We start from the raw sequence: 23,228 nt of genomic DNA on the forward strand, positions 1-23,228 counted from the left end.
CTCCTTGGACTGGGGATGGAGCTTTCTCTCCCTGAAGACAGTGGAGGGTGGGAGGAGGAGAAGGAGCTTGGGAGAGCTCCCTCCAGAAGTGTGTCCTGTCTTCCTTGAGTCAGCAGTCCAAGGTTGGGGCCGGTGGTAGGTTGTCTCTCTGGATTGGAGGTTGATTTTTCAGAGTTGGGGGCAGGTATTGCGCAGTTTAAAGCATGGGGTCCCAGCCTGGCTCTTGGCCACATCTGGCTCTCCAGAAACCCCTACCCTAGGTTGAACCCTGATGGAATTAGTCTAGTCCAGCCCTCCCCCTTCAGGCAAGAGGATCCTTCAGTGGGCGTTGAAAAGGTACTTTACAGAGGGGCAAGGGAGGAGCTTAGTTCCTGCAAGCTTAACTCTTAAGAACCTGAGATTCAGGCTTAGTAGTAAGCATCAGGGACCACCCAGCCTGTAGCTGCTTCCCCTCAAGATTTGGTGTCACTCCCTCTTATGTGGAACTCTCGTGCGATTTGAGTTTGAGAAAGGGAGGTGGAGGTGCTACGGTGTCCTCCCTGCCCTTGTTCTCTTGGGGCCACGTTCCCTGTTCCTTCTGGGTTGGAAGCCATTAGCAGAGAGGGTCTGTTGTCACTGGGAATTTCAGGCCGAGTCAGGGTCCAAAGCTGCACCTTTGTTCCTCAGCAGAGCCGAGCTGGGCTTACCTTGGGTGAGGCCACCCAAGAGACCCCAGGTGCTGCTGGGAGAGCGGGGACACTGGGCTCATCGTCAGAAATCGCTCAGCGTCCCTCCATGGCCTGCTGTCAGGACACCCAGTTGGGGACTGAGGGCTGCTTGGCTGTCGTTCAGGATGAGGCATCACTTTGACACAGAAGGCTCTTTTCCACTCCGGCTCGTCCCTGAGGGACATGCAGGGTTTGCTTTTAAAAATCTGCCTTGACTATCTCTTGATGCATTTCAACAGAATGATGTTAAGATGGCAACTGTAATTGGAGTAACCTTGTCCTTTTTCAGCCAAATAAAATGTTAGAAGGATGGGGAAATTTTGTCATTGTGTCTGTCTGGATACTGTTAGATCCAGTGATTCACCGTCTCGTTAGGTACAGATATATTCGTCTCTTTTGGCCCAGAGGCCTAACCTTGTAGTTGTGTTGTGAGTGAGTGGGCTTGAAATGTGGCTCCCCTTGGTGGAATCTTGTGTCAGGGACCTCTTTACTACCCCAACAGGAAGACTGGTAGAAACAAGATAACCAAAAAAATTGGCTACCTTGTCCTGGATAAAGAGGATGGAGTTAATTAGCTGTCTAATGTTTGAATCATTTCTAGAAACATTTCTGGAATGCCTGCTGTGTGCTAGTGATATAAAAAATGCTGATAATGCTGATAATAATAATGGCAACTAACATTTACTGAGCGCTTACCGTGCATCAAGCACCATATTATGCCCTCTGAATGTGCTCCATCACGTTGTTTTTCCAGCATTATGATTAAGATCCCATTTTACAGAGCAAGGAAACCGAGACACAGAGAGGTTAAGTAACCTGCTTGAGGGCACTAGGAATCAGGCATTGGATTTGCAGGTAATTTCCCCCAGTCATTCATCTGTCTGCAATTGCTCTTCTGTAGCGCACTTTCCTCTGTACGTAACACCATACTATACACTGGCTTTTATTCTCTTCTGCTGTTTCTCTGCCTTCTATTTATTTGGTTAGTTAATTAGACTTTTAAAAGTGTACGGAAATGAATTATCTCATTCGATCCTTACTGTAGTCCCATAAAGTGGCTGGTATCTCCACTTGAGAGCTAGAGAAGCTGAGGTACAGAGTGGTGAAGGGTTTTGACTAAATTTATGCAACTAGTTAGTGAAAAATACAGGGTGCAAACTTTTATTGCTTGACTGTTATTTCAGTTTTGTGACTCCCGCAGCAAAGTGTGTCTGTGTTAGCCCTACTGTCCCAGAGAGCAGGGTCAAGGTCTATGCATCCGTTGTTCATCCATCCCTTCATTCTACAAATGTTGACCAAGTCATCATTTTCACAGCCCTGTGGGGGTTAAAAAATGTAAAAGACATTGCCTCTCCTTCTACGGACTGGCAACCTCACAGATAGAATGAGACCCAAGCTCCTCCACACACAGAAACAAAACCTACAAAATAAGTCATTGAATGCTAAGGGACACATACGTGCAGTGAACAACAAGCACTCTGGAAAGTCAGAGCCTGGATTTCACTTCAGCTGGGGTAGCAGGGAAGCTTCTTAGACTAAGTGGCACTTGAGTAGGGATTTGAAGGCTGGACAGTGTTAGGTAAGTAGAGGCTCTTCTTTGTACAGCACTAACACCACGCCTCATGGAGTTCCGAGGTTATCCCGGGATGGTTTTGGATAAAGCTGATCGAGATACATGTCAATGATTGACGAGTGGCTGCATTGTGAGATAGAAAGCCTCCCCCTAGTCCAGCCTCCCCTTCATTAGGGCAGAGGCTTTAGACTTTCTCAAGGTGATTCTGTGATTCCATCTCCTGATGACTTGGTAAGCGAGGTAAGGACAGCGGTGGAGGAGACTGAGAGAGCAGGTGACACATGTCAACAGACAGGGCTGTGCCGGAGCAGAGCTGTGGGACACATGCAATTTGGAAACCAAGTTATTTTCTAAAAAAAAAAATTCACTGGTCCTCCTTAGCTTCCACCTGATTAATTTTTTTTTGTATGTGTGTGTGATGTAAAGATATTCCTAATTCCTCTAGAGCTTCAGAACCTCAGACACTAAGAAGGTCTCCAGTTTCATGGGGCTACTCCCTGTACAGATTGTTTTGGCCCCCACGGAACTTGGCAGACTGTAGTGACATCTGTCTTGATTCTGTCCTCGCATTCCTAGTCTTCACCTCTCTTCAGGTTGGTGGTGCAGTCTCCACAGCTCCTGGAGGCTGTAACAGACCTTCCAGATAGTCAGTATGTTGCCACGCAAGGGGGGGCCCTCTACTCGCCGCAAGACATGCCAGTAGTCAGGAGGCAAGATGGTAGGAGAGACAGGACTTTATTACAACTTGCTAGCAAGAGGGAAGATGGCCCACTCACGTCCAAAAGAACCATCTCACAGAACAAAGATTACAGGCCAGTTATCTAAGGGGCTGGTCTCCAGGTGGGGGAGGTGGCTGGTCTCTGGCTGGAGCAGACATCTGGGCCCAGTTCCTGATAGTCCTTTGTTTCACTGGATATGCATCCAAGAATGGAGCAATGCCCTATACCCTGATCTTTCAGTTCTCATTGATGATGGTTATCAGCATAGGCTCTCTGCCCGGGGGTCATCACATTCCTAAGGAGCTCAAAAGAATGAAGTTATCATCTTAAAGCAGCAAATCTACAGAGCATGTCTGGGCCAGTTAGAGGTCATTTAAAGTTACAATGTGGTTTCTTTTCTACAATATGGCTTCCCTATGTCAACCTTTTGTTGAGCTGGTATCAAGTATGCTGGAAGAATTTGATTCTGTGAGAAAATAAAGAGAAAGTCTAGTTCTTGACACATGACAGGGGAAGCATTTCTGTGGCCAGGTCTTGGTCCACAGATGAAAGGAATTTCGAGTTTCTCTTTGTGTTTGAGTGGGTGCATGAGCAATCACACTCCTTTTCACAGTTTATTTAGAAATACAAGTGCTGTGTGAGAGAACCTACTCATGTAGGTTCTTACCAGGTAACTGGGAGAGAAGTTCATTTTTGCCCTCCTCCATCTTTCCTGGAGGTTAATGGTCAGCCATATTTTATTTGATACCAAAGGTCAGTTGTCTGGTGTACTCTCTCGCTTCAGATCTGTTAACGAGTGGAGCGCTGTTCCTTCTTCAGCTCTGGTTTAGGCCCATGACAGAAGAAATGGGGTAGGTTGCAGCAGGGGGAATTTAAATTAGACAGAAGGAAAAAGTTGGGAATTTCTGTCTCTGGAGTGTTAAGATCAGGACACGTATTTATCTTTTGAGGTCCTTTCTGTGGAAAGTTTACTCTAGAGGAAGAGAAAGCTCTGGATGTGACTTCTGCATGCCTCCTTTAGAACCAAGCTTCCCAGCTCCTCAGATGTTTTCCAGAAGGTGAGCTGCTGTGAAGGCTGGGGTCGCTCAGGAGCTGGAGGTTCTGGAGAGGTCAGTGCTTGAGTCTGGATCTTGTAAGCACCTTTTGACCTGCTGTGTGGCCTTGGTAGGCAACTTCTGTTTGCCTTGAGTGGTATCTGTTTTGAAAGTGAGATTAAATAACAGGGCTGGGCAGGCTAGTTGCTCTCTCAGCTTCCTTTTGACTGCTGGTTTAGAAAACGCCGCAGTCTGCTTGCTTGTGATATGGACTATTGGTGCACTTCTTGAGCCCGCAGGAGACGCTAAAAATAAACCTTCATTTGAAAATATTAAATATTCACTTACAAACGTCCCCCAGCAGGCACGCCCTCTTGCTCACCATGCAAGATTTACTTCGTTACTTGGTGGGATGGGAGTTGGCGTTTTCTCGTGGTCTGGCAAATCTGGGACACTGAGTGCTGGGCATCTGAGTGCTTCGGTCCCCCGAGTGATCAGCACAGCTCCGGGCAGTGACTGAATCTTCTGACTCTTCAGATTTCTTAAAGAGAGAGGCCTTTTCCACCCCTCACCTGGCTTTCTACTTTGGGAAACTGTACCGGGCTTGAAATAAGCAGCAGTAAGCATTTGCTTTGTTGTCTTGTTGTCATCAGCATTATTACTTTAAGAGAAGGAGATTTACTGTTTTAGAATGTAAGCTGGATGGCAGAGATCATGTCAACCCAGTCAGATTGTGAGTACTTGAGGTTCTTTGCTGCTGGCTAGAAACCCTTCCTCCTGGCCATTAAGACCTTATTATCATTAAATTTTATTGCTGGAAGAGATGATTTAGGGTTTTTCACGATAGAACTTGGAGAAGAGAAGACTGCTTCTGCCTCTGATCTCTTGCTGAATTGTCCAGGAGGCTGGACATTTGTTCCCTAAATGATTTGTTAAGGTGAAAGGATATGACAAACTAGATATTGCTAGATGTTTTTATGTTTACTTATCCTTAAAGCTGTTGTTGGTTTGTGTTTGCAGAGAGATAATTGAATTAAACTGGGCAGGTTAGGTTGTGTTATGGTAACAACATCGCCCCACCCCTGCCCGAATTCAGTAGTTTAACTCATTGCAAATTTAGTTCTTGACACTCTGGTCCCTCCCAGGCTCTGGAAAACTCTGTGGGGAAGCCATCCAGTTCAGTGATCCAGGCTGTGGAATCTCCTGGCACCTCCCTCCACAATCACTACAGACGGGAGGCGATCACAGCTCTTAAGTGCTTCTCCTAGGAGGCAGATACCCTGCCTTGCCCTTCCTGCACACTGGGCCATCACGTGGCCCTGCCTGGCTGCAGGAAAGCGGGAAAGGAGGCTTCTGAATGGCAGGGGGAGGAGAACTGAAGTGTTGTTGAGCACCAGTAATGCCCACCACGCTGCTGTCCCGCAAGTGTGGGCGTGGGCTCACTCCCCTCCTTAGGACCTGACATTTCCTTACTGCCTGTGGAATAGCCTGGAGGACCTTGTGTGACCTTAGCCCAGGGGTCAGCATACCACAGCCGAGGGCCAAATTCAACTTGCTGCCTGTTTTTGTACAGTTTGCAAGCTGAGAATGTTTTCTTACATTTGTAAATGGTTGGGAAAAAAATCAAGAGAAGAGTAATATTTCGTGATGTGAGAATTGTATGAAATTCGGATTTCAGTATCCGTAAATAAAGTTTTATTGGACACTGCCATGCTCATTTGTTTAGGCACTGTCTATGGCTGCTTTTATGTGACAACATCAGAGTCAAGTAGTTGTGACAGAGACCTATGGCCCACAAAACATTTTATTTTCTGGCCCTTTACACAAAGTTTGCTGCCCCCTAGTTTAAGTAAATAGAGATGCTTCTTAAGTGCAACAAAATGAGGTTTTTACTGGAAAGTTTCTAGGTAGCAGTCTTGTTCTAGGCACTATAATAGTAATAATGATGATGATAAGGATATTAATAGTTAATACTTACATAACAACTTATTATATGACATATATTTTAAATGTTGTCTGTGTATTAACTCAGCAGTTTTTTGAGCTATGCGCTATTACTATGTAGATTTTACAAATCAGTAAACTAAGGCACAGAGAGGTTAAGTAATAGGCCCAAAGTCACACAGGCCAAAAGTGTTCTAGCTGGCAGTCTGACTCCAGAGTCTATGCTTTTAACCACTACAATAACAAAGCAATTGGAAGACAGACCTTTGCCCATGAGATGAGAGAAGACTGATACCCATGAAAAGTTAGAGAAATACGCTAAGGTAGTTTTTGAAGATATTTAATGGTATGAAGTATAACTACCAAAGATGTGCAAGAACAGAGAGAGGGAGAGACCAGTAATGGGCAAAATAAACAGGGGCTGAATGATGAGCTGGGATGTGGGGTGATCTTTGAAGGATGGAGGCCACCGAGATTTCAGCGGGTCTCTCAGGCAGGGAAGAAGCAAGAACTGGGCTATGGAAAACAGAATGAGGGCCTGGGGGAAGGGAGAGAGAGCTGAGCAGCCTGATTGGAACAGAGGGGTGTGTGGCCTAGAAGCTTAAGTGGGAAGACAGGGCCCCCAGGACAGCCCTGAGAGGCATTCAGGCTCAGGATGATCAAAGAGCGTGGAGATGCGATGCCCAGCATGGTGGGCAAGATGCTCTGGGGCCGAGAACTGGAGGAAGTGCATAGTTAGGGCGCATGTGTGAAGAATAGCCTGAGAAGTTATCAAAACAATGCCTCTATGAGCTTTCTACTTTTAAAAAATCTCATATAACCCTCACACAACCCTACAGGAAAGGTGGTATTTATCCCATTTTACAGCTAAGGAAACTGAGTCTCATAGAGGTTTAAGTAACAGGCCCAAGACCACATGGTAAGGGGCAGAATTGCGATAAAACTGAAGCTGTCTAGATCTGAAGCCTGTGCTCTTAATCTCTGCCCTCTGGTCCTTGAGGCAGTGAGAAAAGAGTGGTTATTTGGTGGAAATCTGGAGCTTGAAACTTAATTCAGAAAAGGTTTGCTGATGAGGTGGGGCGATCTTTCTGCGTGGTGCTGCTCTCTTGTCAGCGGCTCATTTGGTAGAATAGTTTCCCAGTGTGCTCACCCCCACGGTGAGCCGTGACCCTGGTCATCGCTCATCTGGTGGCTACCACTTCAGGGCTAGGTCAGGGTTTCTTTAAAAACCATTTTTTAAAAATTTCTGAAATGTATCACGCATACAAAAGAAAGTGTGTAATGTATCTGTGCAGCTTAAAGAAATAAATGTTGTCTGTTCACCATCCAGTTAAACATTAGAACGTTACCTAAACCTTTGAAAGCTGTTCAGTGTTTTATTTGTTTGTTTTATAAGATTTATGCAAATATTCAAAGGCTGGGAGGACAAGCCCCAGAAAACGCAAACCTTGGGAACCGAGCATGGAGTGGGTTCCTCTCCCATCCAGAGGAGAAAGGTTATGTCCTCAGCCAGCACCTCTTTGTTCTAACACTGGCCTAAGTGGCTGCTCCCTCATGTGGAGCACCCTCCCTTTAGCTATATGGTGGACCCCAAGGGACCAATGCAGATGATTCTGCTGTTTTCTGGTTGTCTGAACTCTAGGCAAGTTACTTACTCTCCCCAAGCCTTGATTTTCTCATCTGTAAAATGGGGCTCATCACACCTACCTCCCAGGTCTGTTGTAGGATTGGGAGGGTTAAATGAATTGATTTCTGTTAATGCACTTACAAGGAGGCCTGGCATTTGTAACCACCTTATAAATGTTAACCTGCTATTAAAATCTTTATGGTTTTATATTTGGCATTGTTCAAAGAGAGCATGGTCATAGTCCTTGCTCTCCACACACTTAAAAGCCACAATCGTGGGGCCCAGCCCCGTGGCCGAGCGGTTAAGTTCGCATGCTCCACTTTGGCGGCCCAGGGTTTCGCCGGTTCGGATCCTGGGCGCAGACATGGCACCACTTGTCAGGCCACGCTGAGGCGGCGTCCCACATGCCACAACTAGAAGGACCCACAAATAAAATGCGCCCGCTATGTACTCGGGGGCTTTGGGGAGAAGAAAAACAAAACAACAGCGTAAAATCCGTAGTTGTTTCTCGTGCCCAAACGGATACAGAGAACACTGATCGTTATTTTAACTGGAATAGCCGGGAAGAATCGTCTTAGGCTGCTCTCAGTCAGTTTTTATCCCTCTTTTCAAGTTAACAACCTCCCAAACCACGTGTTTTATTGTCCTTGCTGGATCTCTTCTGTCCTCTCTTCCACATGGATATAGTCACTTGGTCACTTAGCTGGAGGCTGGAACTTGTTTTCCCACTGACTGCGTGTGTGACCTTCGGCAAGGCACCGATGCCCTCATCTCTAAGATGATAGGTGAGATCAGAGCTGCAGATTTTCTCTCTTTTGGATCCCCATCGACTTCAGGCTAAGGATCTTTCGAGGACAAGACCCTTTAATATTCTTCCCAGGACTGTTCGTATCCTCTCTTTAATTCATTTATTCATGTGTTTATCTGATGGACAGTTCTCGAGTACCCACTGGGCTAGGTGGTGGGAACACAAAGATGAGGAAGAACTGGTCCTTGCCCGAGAGGGGTGCCTACAGTACAGTACAGTAGTACGGGAGCCAGAACCGCACTCCCTTCTCTGTAGGGTCTCAGCAGTGCTGCACATTATAGGAAAATTCCACAGAGGGACTCAGATGCCTCTCCTGCTGTAGTGCAAATAGATTTATCTTTCAGTTAAGATCTTTTTTTGGACCCTTTCTCCGGAGACTGGGAGCCTCATTGTTTCATAATAGCTTCCCTGCAGCGACCTCAACTTTTTCTCCCTACTGAATGGTCATAGTTTACATCCGGTGGCGTTATGACATGACATGCAAAACCCCTTTGTTTTCCAGAGGCTTAACTTGACAAACCTCAGGATGCAAATTTTGTGAACGGTGGCCACTGGGCTTTTGAAGGTTATCTGCTCCGCTGGTGGCACATTATTTTCCTTAGCCATCTTTTTGGTCTAAAATGTACCTTTTTTATGTATTTATTTATTTTGCATGTAATTGACTCTGGCATGTTCAAATGATTTTTTTTTAACCCTTTGATTTCACGAACCAAGAGTTTCTAGTTCAAGTTCTTGCCTTGTTTGATATAAACAAGCAAAATAAATTTGTACTCGTGTAAGGCCTGTTAGTAATTGCAGCTAACCACTGCCATTTAGCTGTCGAGCAGCCTTTGTGTAAAGCATCACGTTTGTAGCTGCAGTGATGGGACTCCTTTTTCCAACGGTCTGTACTTGGAGCAGAAATACTCATCTCTGTTAAATGGTGAGGGTATTGTGTGTGCAGCTATAGAATTGGTTTTACTTGCTTGCTACAATCTTAAATTCTTTCTCTGGCTAAATCCTCCTAAGTATATTTCTAGGCGTAAGTTAGGACCACTTTTGAGCTGGTCATTAATGCTAAATATAATCAATAATTGTCCTCACCAGTCACAAAAGACCCTTAGCCACCATTGCCAGGAGAAGGACTGTCAGCTCCAGATCTGCACCTCTTTCTTTCCTCACTTCCTGGAATGGGCTAAACTCCTGAAACTCATTGCATGAAAAGCAAAGTTATGAAAGTCTCCCACCCAGCCTTCTCTTCGCTTCCTCCTCTCCTAGTCATTCACATAAGAAACTTCTGAGCTATTTTTTTTTACGTGTTCTTCCTCATTCCTCACATGGTTCTGTCTTTGCAGTGTCTTGCTGATTTGTCCTCCATCCTTTCTTAGGACTACTGCCACTGTCTTAATTCATTTAATTCATAACCTTCAAATGTCTTGCATGGCCTGTTGTAGTAGCCACCTGGCTGATTTCCTTGTCCTTTTTTTTTTTTGTGAGGAAGCTTGGCCCTGAGTAACATCTGTTGCCAGTCTTCCTGTTTTTGCTTGAAGAAGATTGTCACTGAGCTAACTAACATCTGTGTCAATCTTCCTCTGTTTTGTGTTTGGGATGCTGCCACAGCATGGCTCGGTGAGCAGTGTTTAGGTCCGTGCCTGGGATCCGAACCTGCGAACCCTCAGCTGCTTAAGTGGAGCACATGAACTTAACCACTACACCACCAGGCCAGCCCCTCCTCCTTTTTTTTAAACAGCTTTATTAAGATGTAATTCACATACCATGCAATTAACTCATTTAAAGTGTACTTTTTTTGGGGGGGGGGGTTGGTGAGAAAGATTGGCCCTGAGCTATTGCCAATCATCCTTTTTATTTTTTTAATCCCCAAAGCTCCAGTACATAGCTGTATATCCTAGTTGTAAGTCATTGTAGTCTTTCTTTATGGGATGCTGCCACAGCATGGCCTGATGAGTAGTATGTAGGTCGGTGCCCAGGATCCGAGCTGGTGAACCCTGGGCCACTGAAGTGGAGCATGTGAACTTTAACCGCTCAGCCACGGTGCCAGCCCCTAAAGTGTACAATTTTTTTAGTGTATTCATAGATATGTGCAACCATCAGTACAGTCAGTATTAGAACATTTTCATCACCTCAAAGAGAAACCCCATACCTGTTAGCTGGCCCTCCCCAACCCTTCCAGCCCAGCCCTAGGCAACTACTAATCTACTTTCTGTAGATTCTGAACTTTCATAAATGCAATCATGTATGTCTGTGGACTTTTGTGACTGGCTTCTTTCACTTAGTATAAGGTTTCCAAGGTTCATTCAAGTCATACCATGCATGTATCAGTACTTCATTCCTTGTTTGTGGCTGAATAACCTCATCCCTTCTTGTAACCTGGGTCCATTTTTCATTCAACTGTCATACAGGTCAGATTTCCACCACTTCTTTAAAAACTGAATTTGGCTCCTTGTTGCCTACAAAGCACAGTTGACACCCTGGCATGGCACTCAAGGCCTTCCCCAGTCTGACTCCATCCTGACGGTCCAGCCTCATCATCCCCTCCATCTTTCCACCAACCCTGCTGTCCCCACCATCCCGATACACCTGTCCTTTGTGGAGTATGACACATATCTTTCATGTCACTGCAGTCTTTGGTTATGCTGGTCCTTTCTTGCCTGTGGAGATCCTATTTACCCTTCAGAATTTAGCTTTATTATCACCTCCTTGAAGAAGTCGTCCCAGGTTATTTCATTCCCAAATAGGAGTTAATTAGTCTTTTTCCATTGCTGAGCATTTTGCTTGGATTCCCATGATTTCCTCGTCTCAGATTAGGTATCATTCTATCCTTTATAACATATTAAATCTTCTCTGGGAGTTGAGAGTTGTTCTAGTTTTTGTTTTATTACCTCATTGTACTTTCTACAAGGCTTTACATATAGTTGGTGCTCAAAAAATATTTGCTGGGGGCCAACCTGGTGGTGCAGCAGTTAAGTTCACACATTCCACTTCGGTGACCCAAGGTTTGCTGATTCGGATCCTGGGTGCAGACATGGCACCGCTTATCAAGCCATGCTGAGGCAGGTGTCCCACATAAAATAAAGGAAGATGGACACAGATGTTAGCTCAGGGCCAGTCTCCCTCAGCAAAAAGAGAAGGATTGGCGGCAGATGTTAGCTGAGGGCTAATCTTCCTCAAAAAAAAAGTCTTTGCTGGATGATTGATTGCTCTCTTGGAGTTGTATAGTCTCTCTTGCTTTTCAAAGTTCTTTTACATATTTCTTTTTTGAAAATCAGGGTTAAAGATCTTTTTGAAGAAAAAATTATCAGTAGTTTTAACTTGTTTGAATTTTTTTATTTTGGCAACAAAAATTGTCTGTGGGCATTGTAGAAAAATTAGAAAATAAAAAGTCAAAAGAAAAAGAAATCAGTCATAATACTACCCATCAGAGATAATCACTATTAACATTTTGGTTTGTATCCTTTAAGCTATTTTTCCTAAGTACATTATAGATAGAAAAATATAGGTAGATGAAATTTATCACTCATTCTATATACTGTTCTGTAATTCATTAACAACATGTGATCTCTCTATAATAATATTGATTTCCATAATTACTTTTAAGGCTCCCGTTGCAAATATGCAAGTATTTGTTCATTCTCCTCATTTTTGACATTTAGGGTATTTCTAATTCTTGAAGATTAAAAATAATGTCATACTAACATTCTTCGGATAACAACTTAGAAGCCAGATTTTTAGGTCAACAGCTTTTAACACGTAGTGCCAAGTGCCCTTCAGAAAGGTTGTTCCGATTGACACACCCACCAGCAGGTTGTGAGGGAGTTTGTTTCTTCCCCTTGTCCTTGCCTGGCTTGGCATTACCATTCTTTTTAGTCTTTGCCAATCTGATATTCCACAAGTGGTATCTCAGAGTTGCGTTCCTTTCCATTTCTTTGGTCACTGGTGACTGCTTTTAATTTCCTTATTACCCATTTATGTTTCTTCTGTGAATTGCCTTGTTTGTTCTTTGCTCCCCTTCCTGTTGAGGTGTTTGTCTTCCTCATTGCTCAGGACGCTCTAATGTAATAAGGATCTTAACCCTTAGTCATACATGTTATAAGTATTTTTTCTGGATGTTTTATCTTTTAACCTCAGGCTCATTTTCTGGAACAGGGAAGTTTGTTTGTTTGAATGTAATTGAGTCAATCACTTAGCCTTTCTGTGTTTAGTATTATTCATAGAAAGTTCCTCCCAACCTTAAGAGTATACATAGTCGCCTGTGCTTTCTTTGAGTCCTTCTGTGATTTGATTTTTTAAATTTAATACATTGGCCCATTTTGATATAAGGTTGCATCTACTTTTGTAAAACCCAGGTGCCTGTTCTCAGTCATGAGACTAGAAGGAACTCTGGTAGGTCACGTCCATTCTCCTAGCATCAGAGCGTGAGCCCGGGTAGATGAGAACCTCTTTTCCAGAGTATGAAGATAGTCTGCCACTTCTCATCAGTCACCCACGTTTCCCTAATCCCTTCTGAAACCATCTCTGTAATTGTGTTCCATTTGCATATTAATAATATCTTTCTCAATAGGTTGGTTTCAGGATTAAATGAATTTGGAAATGAGATATATGACAATCTACAGCACACTATTTGGCATATGAACGTTCCACATAGGTTTTGTTGAGTGAATAAGTGAGTGAATGGTGGTGTGAACAGACAGTGATAAAAGGTCACCGAGGATATTGTAAGATAGCAGCAGCTCTTCCACTGAAGCAGGGCCTTGGCCAAGCAACAGGGTAGGGAGAGAGGCCAGTTACAATGTGCCCTGTGGAATGCGGAAGATGGGAAAGTTATGATATGGGTTTTGAGAAGGCGACAGTCTCAGGGTTAGGACGAACCCATAGGCATAAGGCATAAGGTCCATAAGCCAGTGTGAGCCATCCTGGAGAATCCCAAGGGCTGCTGGAGAGGTTGAGATCTGGGAGAGTGTATCAGGGAAATCTCCCCGGGAAGATGCATTGGGAGCAGAGCTTTGAAGGGAGGCTCAGACCATATAGGATGGATTTGTAGAAGGAGGTCATTTTATGCAGAGAGAATGATGTAAGCAAGCAGTATTTTTTTCAATTTGAAATAGTGATTTTTTTTCTTTTGCTTCCCTTTCCACTTCCTTTGCTTTTTTTTTGAGGAAGATTAGTTGTAAGCTAACAATGCCACCAATCCTCCTCTTTTTGCTGAGGAAGATTGGCCCTGAGCTAACATCTGTGCCCATCTTCCTCTACGTTGTATGTAGGACGCCTGCCATAGCATGACTTGATAAGCAGTGTGTATGTCCACACCCGGGATCCAAACCGGCAAACTCTGGATTGCCGAGGTGGAGCACGCAAACTTAACCCTTATGTCACCAGGCTGGCCCCCCACCTCCTCTGCTTTTTTTTTTTCTCCCAAAGCCCCCCAGTACATAGATGTATATTCTTCGTTGTGGGTCCTTGTAGTTGTGGCATGTGGGACACTGCCTCAGCGTGGTTTGATGAGCAGTGCCATGAGCAGTTGGTTTCGAACCAACGAAACACTGGGCTGCCTGCAGCGGAGTGCTAGAACTCAACCACTCGGCCATGGGGCCAGCCCCTCCACCTCCTCTGCTTTTGATCTCACTGTTTTCTCATTCTCAGCTTTTCTTATCCTTCCTGCTTTTAGTGCCATTTAGAAATTGTCATGATAAAAGTTGTTTAGTGAAGTCGAGAAAGTTATTTTTGAAGTGATTGAGCTCTTGGGTAGAAAGACACCGGGGAGCAAGAAATAAATACAACACAGAGCATCTTTATGAGAGAACCCCAGGTATAGCAGCCTCTCCAACTCCAATCAAGGCCGAGGTGAAATTTGCGTTTTCTAAGGTTTATGTAGCACATAGTAGGCACTCCCCTGTTTAAATGAATCCACAAATGAGCGAAAATATGCATGGGTTTCCTGAGATATGTAGCTGTTTAGGAACCTGGTGAAGAACAGACTGGAAGGATCCCAGCTCTCTGAGGCCTGGAAAGCTGGGTGGGGGTCGGACGTTTTTGCCGTGAGGGATGCTGAGGAGCACACGTTGAGGGTTGGCCGTTCAGGCAGTACCTCACTAAGTTTGCTGAAAGAGGAGACCCTGAGCCCTGTGAGCTCCCAATCTCAAGGATTAGAGGAGGTGCAGAAGAACAAGAAAAAAAAGCCATTGAAGTGCAGAGAGATGCCGAAGAAACCTGCATGGTGGAATCATTGCAGTTGGCTGGTGTTAGCTAAAAACTTTCTTGGAAGTCAAGTAATTGAGTAAAATACTGAGTCTCAAGGTAGAAGAGCAAGAAATAGGCTTCTGCCTCTATGTCTTTCATTCCATCTCCCATAAAGATTTCACTATTTCCTCCATTAATGCCAACCTTTCTTTTCAGGAGTCAGCAAGCTTCAGTCTGCTGCCTGTTTTTGTAAATAAAGTTTTATTGGGACACAGCCACATTCTGTCATTTATGTGTTCTCTATGGCTGCTTCAACCCTACAGCTACAGAGTTCAGTAGTGATGACAGACTGTATGGTCTGCAAAACATAAAATATTTACTCTCTGGCCCTTTACAGAAGAAGATTGCCGACCCCTGCTCTAAATTATGAATAGATGACTAATTTTGAGTTGTTTTTCCACAAGAGTCATGATTTACACCAACCCATGCAGTTTTCTAAATGAGTTCCCCTTTCCCTCGTGGCACATGTTTGCAAGATGACTTACTGGAACCAGTGGTGTGGTCTGGGATTCAGGCCTCTTGAGGACATACTCTGACCATCTGAGCTGCTATGAGACCCACATGGAGCGGCTAGGACCCTAATAATAGATATTATTCATTTCTAATGTTTATTTACTGCTCAGTGTATGCCAATATTACAGAGAAACTGAGGCTCAGGGAGGTTGGGAAAGGGGCCCCAGGTTACACAAAGTGGCATTGAACCCAGGCTGAGGGAGAAAAGCCCCTCCCTTAACCTCTCCTCTGTATTTCTTGCCATCCACCCACATACACTCCTCCCAACCTCCACTCCCTACTCCCGTCACTGTGATTTCTGAATCAGTCATCCGTCAGCCTTTGCTCTTCTGGATGAAATACTGTTTCTCTTGGAACGTCCATTCCTCGGTCAGTTTTCTTTTGACCTCTACCTCTCCTACAGTCATCTGATCTTGCCCCCCACCCCGGCCTCACTTTCTAGGGGCTAACTCTCCCTGGAGAATGATTTTGATAAGCAAATAAAGTCTTGGGTTCCCTCCCCATCAGCTGTTCCTGCCCCATCACTGAACCTGGCCTGGAGCGCAGCTGTCACCCAGGTGCTTTGCCGTCTTCAGAAGACAGCAGGTGCCCGGAGAACCAGGTGGGAGGGGGAGCATGGCTCAGGGTGCTGGGGCACCAAAGTGGCAAAAAGGCAGCCGCTGGGCAGGCTGAGCTGGCATCTCTGACCTTTGTGGAGAAAGGGCGTCCTTAAAGGGACAGCAAGCTCTTTTCTTTCCTGGTGGCCGACTGCCAGTTGAGATGCCAGGGATTTGAAGAGGCCATTGTTCTGGCAATGGGAGACGGGGGCCCAGACCGCCCAGTCTTTTTTGCTTTTCCCGTTACCAACCGTCTGTCCCCCTCTGATGTGCAGCCTGTCAAGTGTGGAGGGACGGTGAGCTCTCTTCAGTCACCCACCCTCCCCTCCTCCTCCTCCATCTGAAGGCAGCCTTGTCACCAAGGCTAAAGAACAGAATAGCCCTCACATAGCCACCAGCTCCCCTTCCCCCAGGGCGGCTGCTCCAGTGGAGAATGAATGGTCTCTGCAGGCTGCAGTGAGGTGCCCCAGTGTGTTGTTTACTTGCCCCAGGTGAGTGGGGTGAGGCGCTAGGACTAGTTTTCTACAGGTGCCTCTTGTGAACCACCTGCACTAGAATTACCTGTGGTGCATGTTACAACTACAGATTCTTGGTTCTAATTCTAGAACTTCTGAGGCCCAGAAAACTGAATATCAACAAGTGTGCTGTAGTTTGAGAACCACTGACTTAATTAAAGCTTCCCAAACCTGCCCAGTCATCAGAATCACGTGGGAACATACTGAATCAGAATATCTGTGCAGGACCCATGAATTTGAACAAGGCAGCTTCTGGTTAGTGGTTAAGAGCAGACACCCTGGAGCTGGCCCACTGGGTTTGAATCCTGGCCCCACCAGTTGCTATCTCTATGATCTTGGGTGAGTTTCTCAACCCCTCTGTGTCTCAGTTTTTTTCACCTGTAAAATAGGGATAATTTAGTACCTACTGTATACGGTGGTTGTGAGGATTAAAGCAGTTGGTATGGTGAAGTGATGGTGATGGGCATTGGAAAGAAGTCCAGAAACCACATCTGTCACAGGAAGGCCAGAAACCACATCTATAAGGCTGAATGGCTTCTTCAGAGGTAATTGAAGGAAGAGAAAACAAGCTGCAGGCCAGAAATAGCTGGACGTAAATACAAGGTCTTATAATTACTATCCACACCCAACTCAATCCCCTGAGTTAAATTGAACCCTCTGCACAGCCTTCCTGACCTCAAGGAATGAGAACGGACAGAAGTGTCCGTGGAGGCTCAGGGGGTATGTAACCGAGGGTACAGGGGTGGCATTACCCTCAGGAGCCAGTTTGAGCCAAAATGGGCACTACGGTTTAGCATGCATCCAGGTTTTTATTATAGCTTTTTGGTTTTGCTCAACTGTTACTTTTCTGAAAATGATCCTGTTGGATTAAATTTTTCCATGTTTAGTATCCAGCTCAAGGCTTCTTTTTCTTTCTGTGCTCTCTAATTTCTCTTCGCTTTCATTACTCACGAGTCACATTTATCCAGCTGCTTATGGACATGGCGTGAGGTTGGGAGAGAGACAGCCAACCTGGGAGGCATGAGCTGTTCCATTTCCACGTGCCCCCCAGGGTGTTCTGGGAAATAATCAAAGCTGGACAAAAGGCCGTTGGCCGAATAGAGAATTCTAATGCCGTACACCCAGGCGGTGGTATTTTATTTGTGCTAGATTATTTAGAAGAAAGCAAGCTTGTCCTCCAGGGCACGTCTCATGGATATTTTCTATCTTGATTATAAATGTCAGCACACAGGACACCCAGCAGTGAGCAGAGATTTCCTCACGTCCACTGACCCTCACTTGAGCATATTTTGCAAGATTTCCAGGAAGCTTCACAGGGGCATTTCTGTTCTTGGTGGGGGTTTTGATACCTTTGGGTGGCTCTTGAGACCCGCAGTGACAGGCAGGAGCAGAACCTCAGTGGATTGAGAAAGTTTGTCAACTTGCCATGGGAGAAGGGTTTGGCTACCTGCCCCGTTCTTTAACAATATTGATTCAGTATTTTGGAGACTAATGGAAAAGATCTGTTGGTTTCTTTTTCTTCTCTTCAAGGAAGCAGCAGAGGAAATCACTGCTTTGAGTGGGAAATTGGCCTGAGTGAGATCACAAGGCCTTTCTGCTTTGGAGATTTGTGGAGTTTGTGGATGTATTTCGGGCTCCTAATGGTAGCGGAATGCCTTCCCTCTTGGTCTGGAGAAGAAGACTCTATAGAGTAGAAGCAGGTGGAGATCTTGAAGTGGTGTTCAGGACAAAAATCGGGAGGCCCTGTGCTCTCTCCTATGCTGGGGCCTCTCTGGGTGCCATCTCCTACTGGACGCTGCTCAGCCACAGATAATGTCTCACAGTTAGGAGGTTTGTAAGGTCATCTAGACCAACCTGGAGATGGGGATGTGAAACCAGCCTCGTGGCTAGGAGCTCACCCTGTACCAGCTAGCCTCTTACGATGTTTGGCTGCCTAAACTCTCAGAATACTCCCTATTATTTCAAACCCAACTTTGTCATCTGATAACTTCCCTTTGGAGAAACAATAAATAAGACTCTTCTCTCCTTGGCTTTTTCTCTTCTCTTCCTCTTTTCTTTGCTTTTTTTTTTTTTTTAAAGATTTTATTTTCCCTTTTTCTCCCCAAAGCCCCCTGGTACATTGTTGTATACTTTTAGTTGTGGGTCCTTCTAGTTGTGGCATGTGGGATGCCGCCTCAGCATGGCTTGATGAGCGGTGCCATGTCCGCGCCCAGGATCCGAACCGGCGAAACCCTGGGCTGCCGAAGCGGAGCGTGTGAATCTGACCACTCAGCCATGGGGCTGGCCCCTCATCCTCTTTTCATATCTTTGATATCCTGCGTGCTTGAAGGCATCTCTATTTCAGTCTAAACACCCCTAGTTGCTTTACAGTTTCGCATTGGGTAGGATGTCCAGACCTGCACTGTCTTATTTATCTTGTTTGAACAAGAGATCTTGTAAAGTGTGAAACTCTTTCTAGGTGTGCTGCTACCAGTACAATTTGCGGTGGGTTTATTACCTCCCTTCACTTGCTGCTGTTGGTGAGGCCCAAATGTATTTTAGTTATTTTCACAGCCACATTGTGGTTTTGGTCCATGCTGAGCATTGTAATCTTTGCCCACTGGTAAGTAGACTTCCACGTTCCTTCAGGCCTTGTAGAAGAAAGGTCCTTGCCGAAGGGTGGGGGTTTATTCTGCAGTAGCCCTTACATCAGGCAGGCTCCAATGTCTGGGGTACACAGCTGAAGGATCCGCAGCATGTGGACTGTGAGAAGGGAATGTGATTCTGGTTAGGTGCGATTTTGGTTGGAGGTTCTGGTACTGCCAGGATGTCACAGTGTGTGTCTCTGGTGAGTCAGTGTTCCCGGCTTGCCACTTGGCTACTTATCTCTTTAGTCACATCTCTTCTGTCCCTACCTGTTCCCTTCCAGCCCCCGTTAGGTTTTGACCGGAAGAGTTAGGCCATGCCAAAATTCTTTAATGAGGACTAGTTTAGAGTTTACAAAGAGAGTGCCTCCTAGCTGTCCGGCACAGCCACCCTGATAGCTTTTGAGCTTTTCTTCTCTGGAGAGACAGGAGATGCAGAGGCAGGAAGAAGAGAGGCAGATAGTTTGAGGCAATGATGTGGTCAGAAGAGAGAAAGTAGAAAGAGACTAGGACTCATGGCTGGGTCTCTGGCCCTGTCCTTTGTGGTCAGCATTGCTGCCTTTTTCTGCCTCCCTAGCTGTGGCCATGGAGCTCATCTCTTTTTGCTGCTCATTAGCACCTGGAGGTGTGTGAGGTGAAGAGTGATCGTGGACCTTTAGAGCAGGAAATTACCTAGGGTGTTGTCTAGACTAACCCTTTCTTAGAACAGATGGGGAAACTGAGGCCCAGAGAAAGGGTGAGATACATCCAGGGTCGCATACCACTGTCATCTAGGTGCCTACACCCCAGGCAGCCAATGCTGTCTTATAAGTGAGTTTTGATTCAGCAACTCCTCCAGTAGCCTGAATTGAAAGTCAGGTGTATCTTGTGTCCCTGACTAGGAGGAGGAGGCCTGTCTTGGGAGCAGTAGCCTAAGCCGCCCAGGTGCTGCCCTTGGGGAGGTGACTGAGACTAACTGCCACAGCTGGACATGTATGGAGAAAATGGACACTGAGAAAAGATGTCCATTGATACAAATAATCTTCATTGAAGGTAAACGCAGGCAAGGCCTGGAACCTCCCAAAGCAGCTTGGGCACGTCTGCAGAAAGCCAGATGCTAGACAGCACTTCCAGAGGTCCAGGGCTGTGTGCCGTCCTCTTGAAGAGAGATTGTGGAATTTCTCTCAGTACCTGTGCCAGAGCCCTCCAAGTTACCCCTGGAGAGTCTGGGTTGAATTAAAGAGGGTCTGGGTCAAGATTCTTGAAAAATGATCTCTGGAGCTTTGTGTCCTCCTAGGTTTTCCGCCCTGGCTGGTCCCACTGACCAACCAAACTCCTGAGATACATACGTGAGTGTGGGGAGTGGGGCCAGGAGGCAACAGCAGCTTCTCTTGCATACACCAAGGACCCCCAGCTGGGGACAGGGTCATTGCTTTGACTAGGATTCCTTCCTAACTCACAGTCCCCCTGGCTCCCCTTCCCTAACACAGTGCTCGTTCCCTCTCTTGCATACCGGCTCCCAGTGCCTAACAATGGTGTTTTCATGATGTGAGCTCTATCTATTATCTGCCAAAGCTGGCTGGTTCTCTTTAGGTTAAAGGAAGAGTGGGCATAGGGAAGAGGGAGATGGAGGGGATGGTCATGTAGCCCAAGCCTTGGGCCAATGGCAGGAGGGACTCAAGATCTCTTCTTAAGTACATGTCAACATCTTAACTGGGGCACCAGCAAGCAGCTTCCCTCTTTAAGACCTTAATCCAGGATTAAGGAGAGGTCAGTTACCTCTGCAAAGAGGTGATTTGGAGAAGGGCTTAGTCTCTCCTCATGTCCTGAAGAGGACAGAGGTAGAAGCCATAGCCTGGTCATCTGCCCGTCCCAGGGGGCCAGGACCCTCTCTAGCAGTTCCAAACTGGTAATGATTTCCTGAGTGTGAGATTTGGCCTTTTTCTTAAACTTTAACAGCGTGCTCTGTTGCCTCCCTATTCATGCACATCCCTTCGTGGTAATTAGTGTATGTCTTAGGTTGGAAAGAGCCCCTGGCAAAGACATGGAGACAGATTTGTCTGCAGGGGGTTTGTTGGGAAGTGCTCTTGGGAACAAATCTGGAAGTAAGTGAGGGAATCAGCATTGGGCAGAGGGAGAAGTTAAACTTTGATGCACTTGCAGGAGGCTTTGGCCGGTCCCATGGAAAGCTCTGGTTCTGGGATGGCCCTCAGAATTATCCCCAAATTGAGGCAAAGGGGCAGGTTTTCGTATCTTCTCAAGGACTAGCCTTTAGACGTGATCCGTCCTCAGGGAGGGGCGTGCTCTTCAGTGAGGCTGGTCCCTTGGTCAGGGGCAGTTCCTAAAGAGGAGCTCAGTTGTGACCCATGGGCAGCTGTTACTTCAGGCAGTTGGGGAAATGAATGCCTCATTCTGGAAGGGAGCAGCACACCAGGGTAACCATTACACAGTAATAGTCCTACATATGTCTAGGACTTTAGGACATTGCACTTGGCCTTACGTTTTTTCATCCTCACAATCACCTTATAAGAACAGGTGTTATCTTCCTTTGACAGAGGTAGAGTCACTTGTGGAAGGTTGAAGGGTAGCTAGGGGCAGACCCTATCCAGAACCTGGTGACTCTTTGGGTGGCGGAAAGAACTTTGGACTCAGTAGTTTGTGTTCTTATTTAATCCTCTTCCATGTTAACCCTGGGATTGTGGGCAAGTTACTACTTTAATTTGCATAATTAAATAATTAGATTAGACCCATGCCCATGTTTTAAAGGTCTCCTATCTGTAGCTGCCCTGCTGTGGTTTCAGGGCCTTCCTGCTTGGGCAGTTATGATTGCCTGGAAAGAGGACCACTTGCTTTAGGATATTCCCTCATGAGACTCTGAGTCCTGCCCTTGAGTTGCCAATCCCTTCTGTCATCCTCCTCACTTTTTTGTTTTCTATTTTCCTTTCTCCGTGCCTCTCTGCAGCTCCTGGGCACCACGTATACTCCTGCTACCACTTGCTTCCCGTAGACTCATGACTGTAGATTATTTAATTTCTCTTCATTTTCTTCAATCTCATTTTTGCCTACCCAGGAATCAACTCTGTTCCCCGCCCCATCCTTACCACATGTGAGGTGTAATGTTCCGATCCCATGTCGAGATCGGTGCTTTCCTCTCGGGTGCCACACTTTTAGTGCCTGCCATCTTGTGTAGACTCTTGCCATGGCCCCCGAGCACCCGCTGTAATTCTGAAGATCTAGCAAAAGGAGGAATTTTCATTCTCTTTTCAGTGCATTTCGGAATCTTACCAAACTTGCCTACATGAGATTGTCTCCTCTTTCAAAGAGGGCAATTTTCAAAACCAAAGGACTAGAGCAAATTAATTGGGTTGAATAAAAACCCAAACATCAGTGAAAAGATAACCTGGGAGAATTTGATCTTTCTAAATTTGTTAAAGTCTCTAGTTCCTGATGAGTGACATCTCAGGTGTACTCAGTAAACTTGCAGACGTGCTGGTAATCTCTTTTGACTTAATTCTCTTCTGCGAAATTGGAATAATAAGGTTAAATGAAATAGAGCCCAGTGTACCTTCATAAAATGCCTAGAACCAAGCCTGGTACATAGTTCTCAATGAGTGTTCACTCTGAGTATTATATGGGAAATCATAAAAAGAGAAGAAAATGTCTTGGATTAAATTAAATACAGGTTAAATATATTTAAATACGGGATTAAATACAGATCACTAGATTATACTTTTATAAGTAATTTCTGTACTACATTGCTGGAGAATTAAATTTGTATAGACCAGTGATTCCTAGACTTGTATACATTGCAATCACCTGTGGATCTTTAAAAATACTGATACCTGGCCTTCACTCCCAGACATTCTGATTTAATTGGTATGGGGTGTGACCTGAGCATTGGGATATGTGAAAACTCCTAGGTGATAGTAAAGTGCAGCAAAGTTTGGGAACTACTGGCATGGCCCATTCAGTGGATTTATAGCTGGTCCTGGCTGAAAATCTAAAATTGATGGTTGGCCGGGAACATTTAGAAAAGAAAAAGGTGACACTCATAGGGTTACAAGAAAATTAAGGGAGAGAGTTGGCAGGCATGGTGAAATGAGCTTTGCCTAGTATGTGGAAGGAGCCCTAACCCCAGCATGGTCTGTTCCCAGTGGGCTGGGGGCTTGGTCCTTTTTGTCCCGCTGGGCTGAATTTGGCTCTAGGGGAGGCTTTTCCATCTGCTAAAGCTTGACCTAAAGGGTAGGCACTGGTTTAGTGGGAGTGTTGGTATGCCATGGAGCGAGAGTGGTGTTAGAGCTGTCTGAATCCTGGGCTCCCTCCCCCCCATAGTTCTGGCCATTTCTTGCTTCAGG

At 45.6% G+C, this 23,228-nt stretch overlaps 1 protein-coding gene across 40 annotated transcripts in view; it reads left to right on the forward strand.

Annotated features, from left to right (window-relative positions):
- The window catches only part of GRAMD1B (GRAM domain containing 1B), a 227,559-nt gene that overhangs the window by 136,232 nt on the left and 68,099 nt on the right, over positions 1-23,228 (forward strand). Inside the window, exon 1 of one of the 40 annotated variants that reach the window (XM_070625113.1) lies at positions 4,632-4,652. The exons of 38 other annotated variants lie outside the window; for them this stretch is intronic. Coding sequence is in view for 1 of the 2 variants with exons in the window: in XM_070625085.1 (XP_070481186.1) it covers positions 16,326-16,609 (284 nt within the window). In the remaining variant the exon portion in view is untranslated. Of the gene's footprint in view, positions 1-4,631; positions 4,653-14,004; positions 16,610-23,228 lie in introns of those variants that run through there. One more of the 40 variants, XM_070625085.1, reaches the window with a different exon arrangement.

The sequence above is a fragment of the Equus przewalskii genome, chromosome 6 (genome assembly GCF_037783145.1).
Source record: "Equus przewalskii isolate Varuska chromosome 6, EquPr2, whole genome shotgun sequence".
Classification (NCBI taxonomy): domain Eukaryota; kingdom Metazoa; phylum Chordata; class Mammalia; order Perissodactyla; family Equidae; genus Equus; species Equus przewalskii.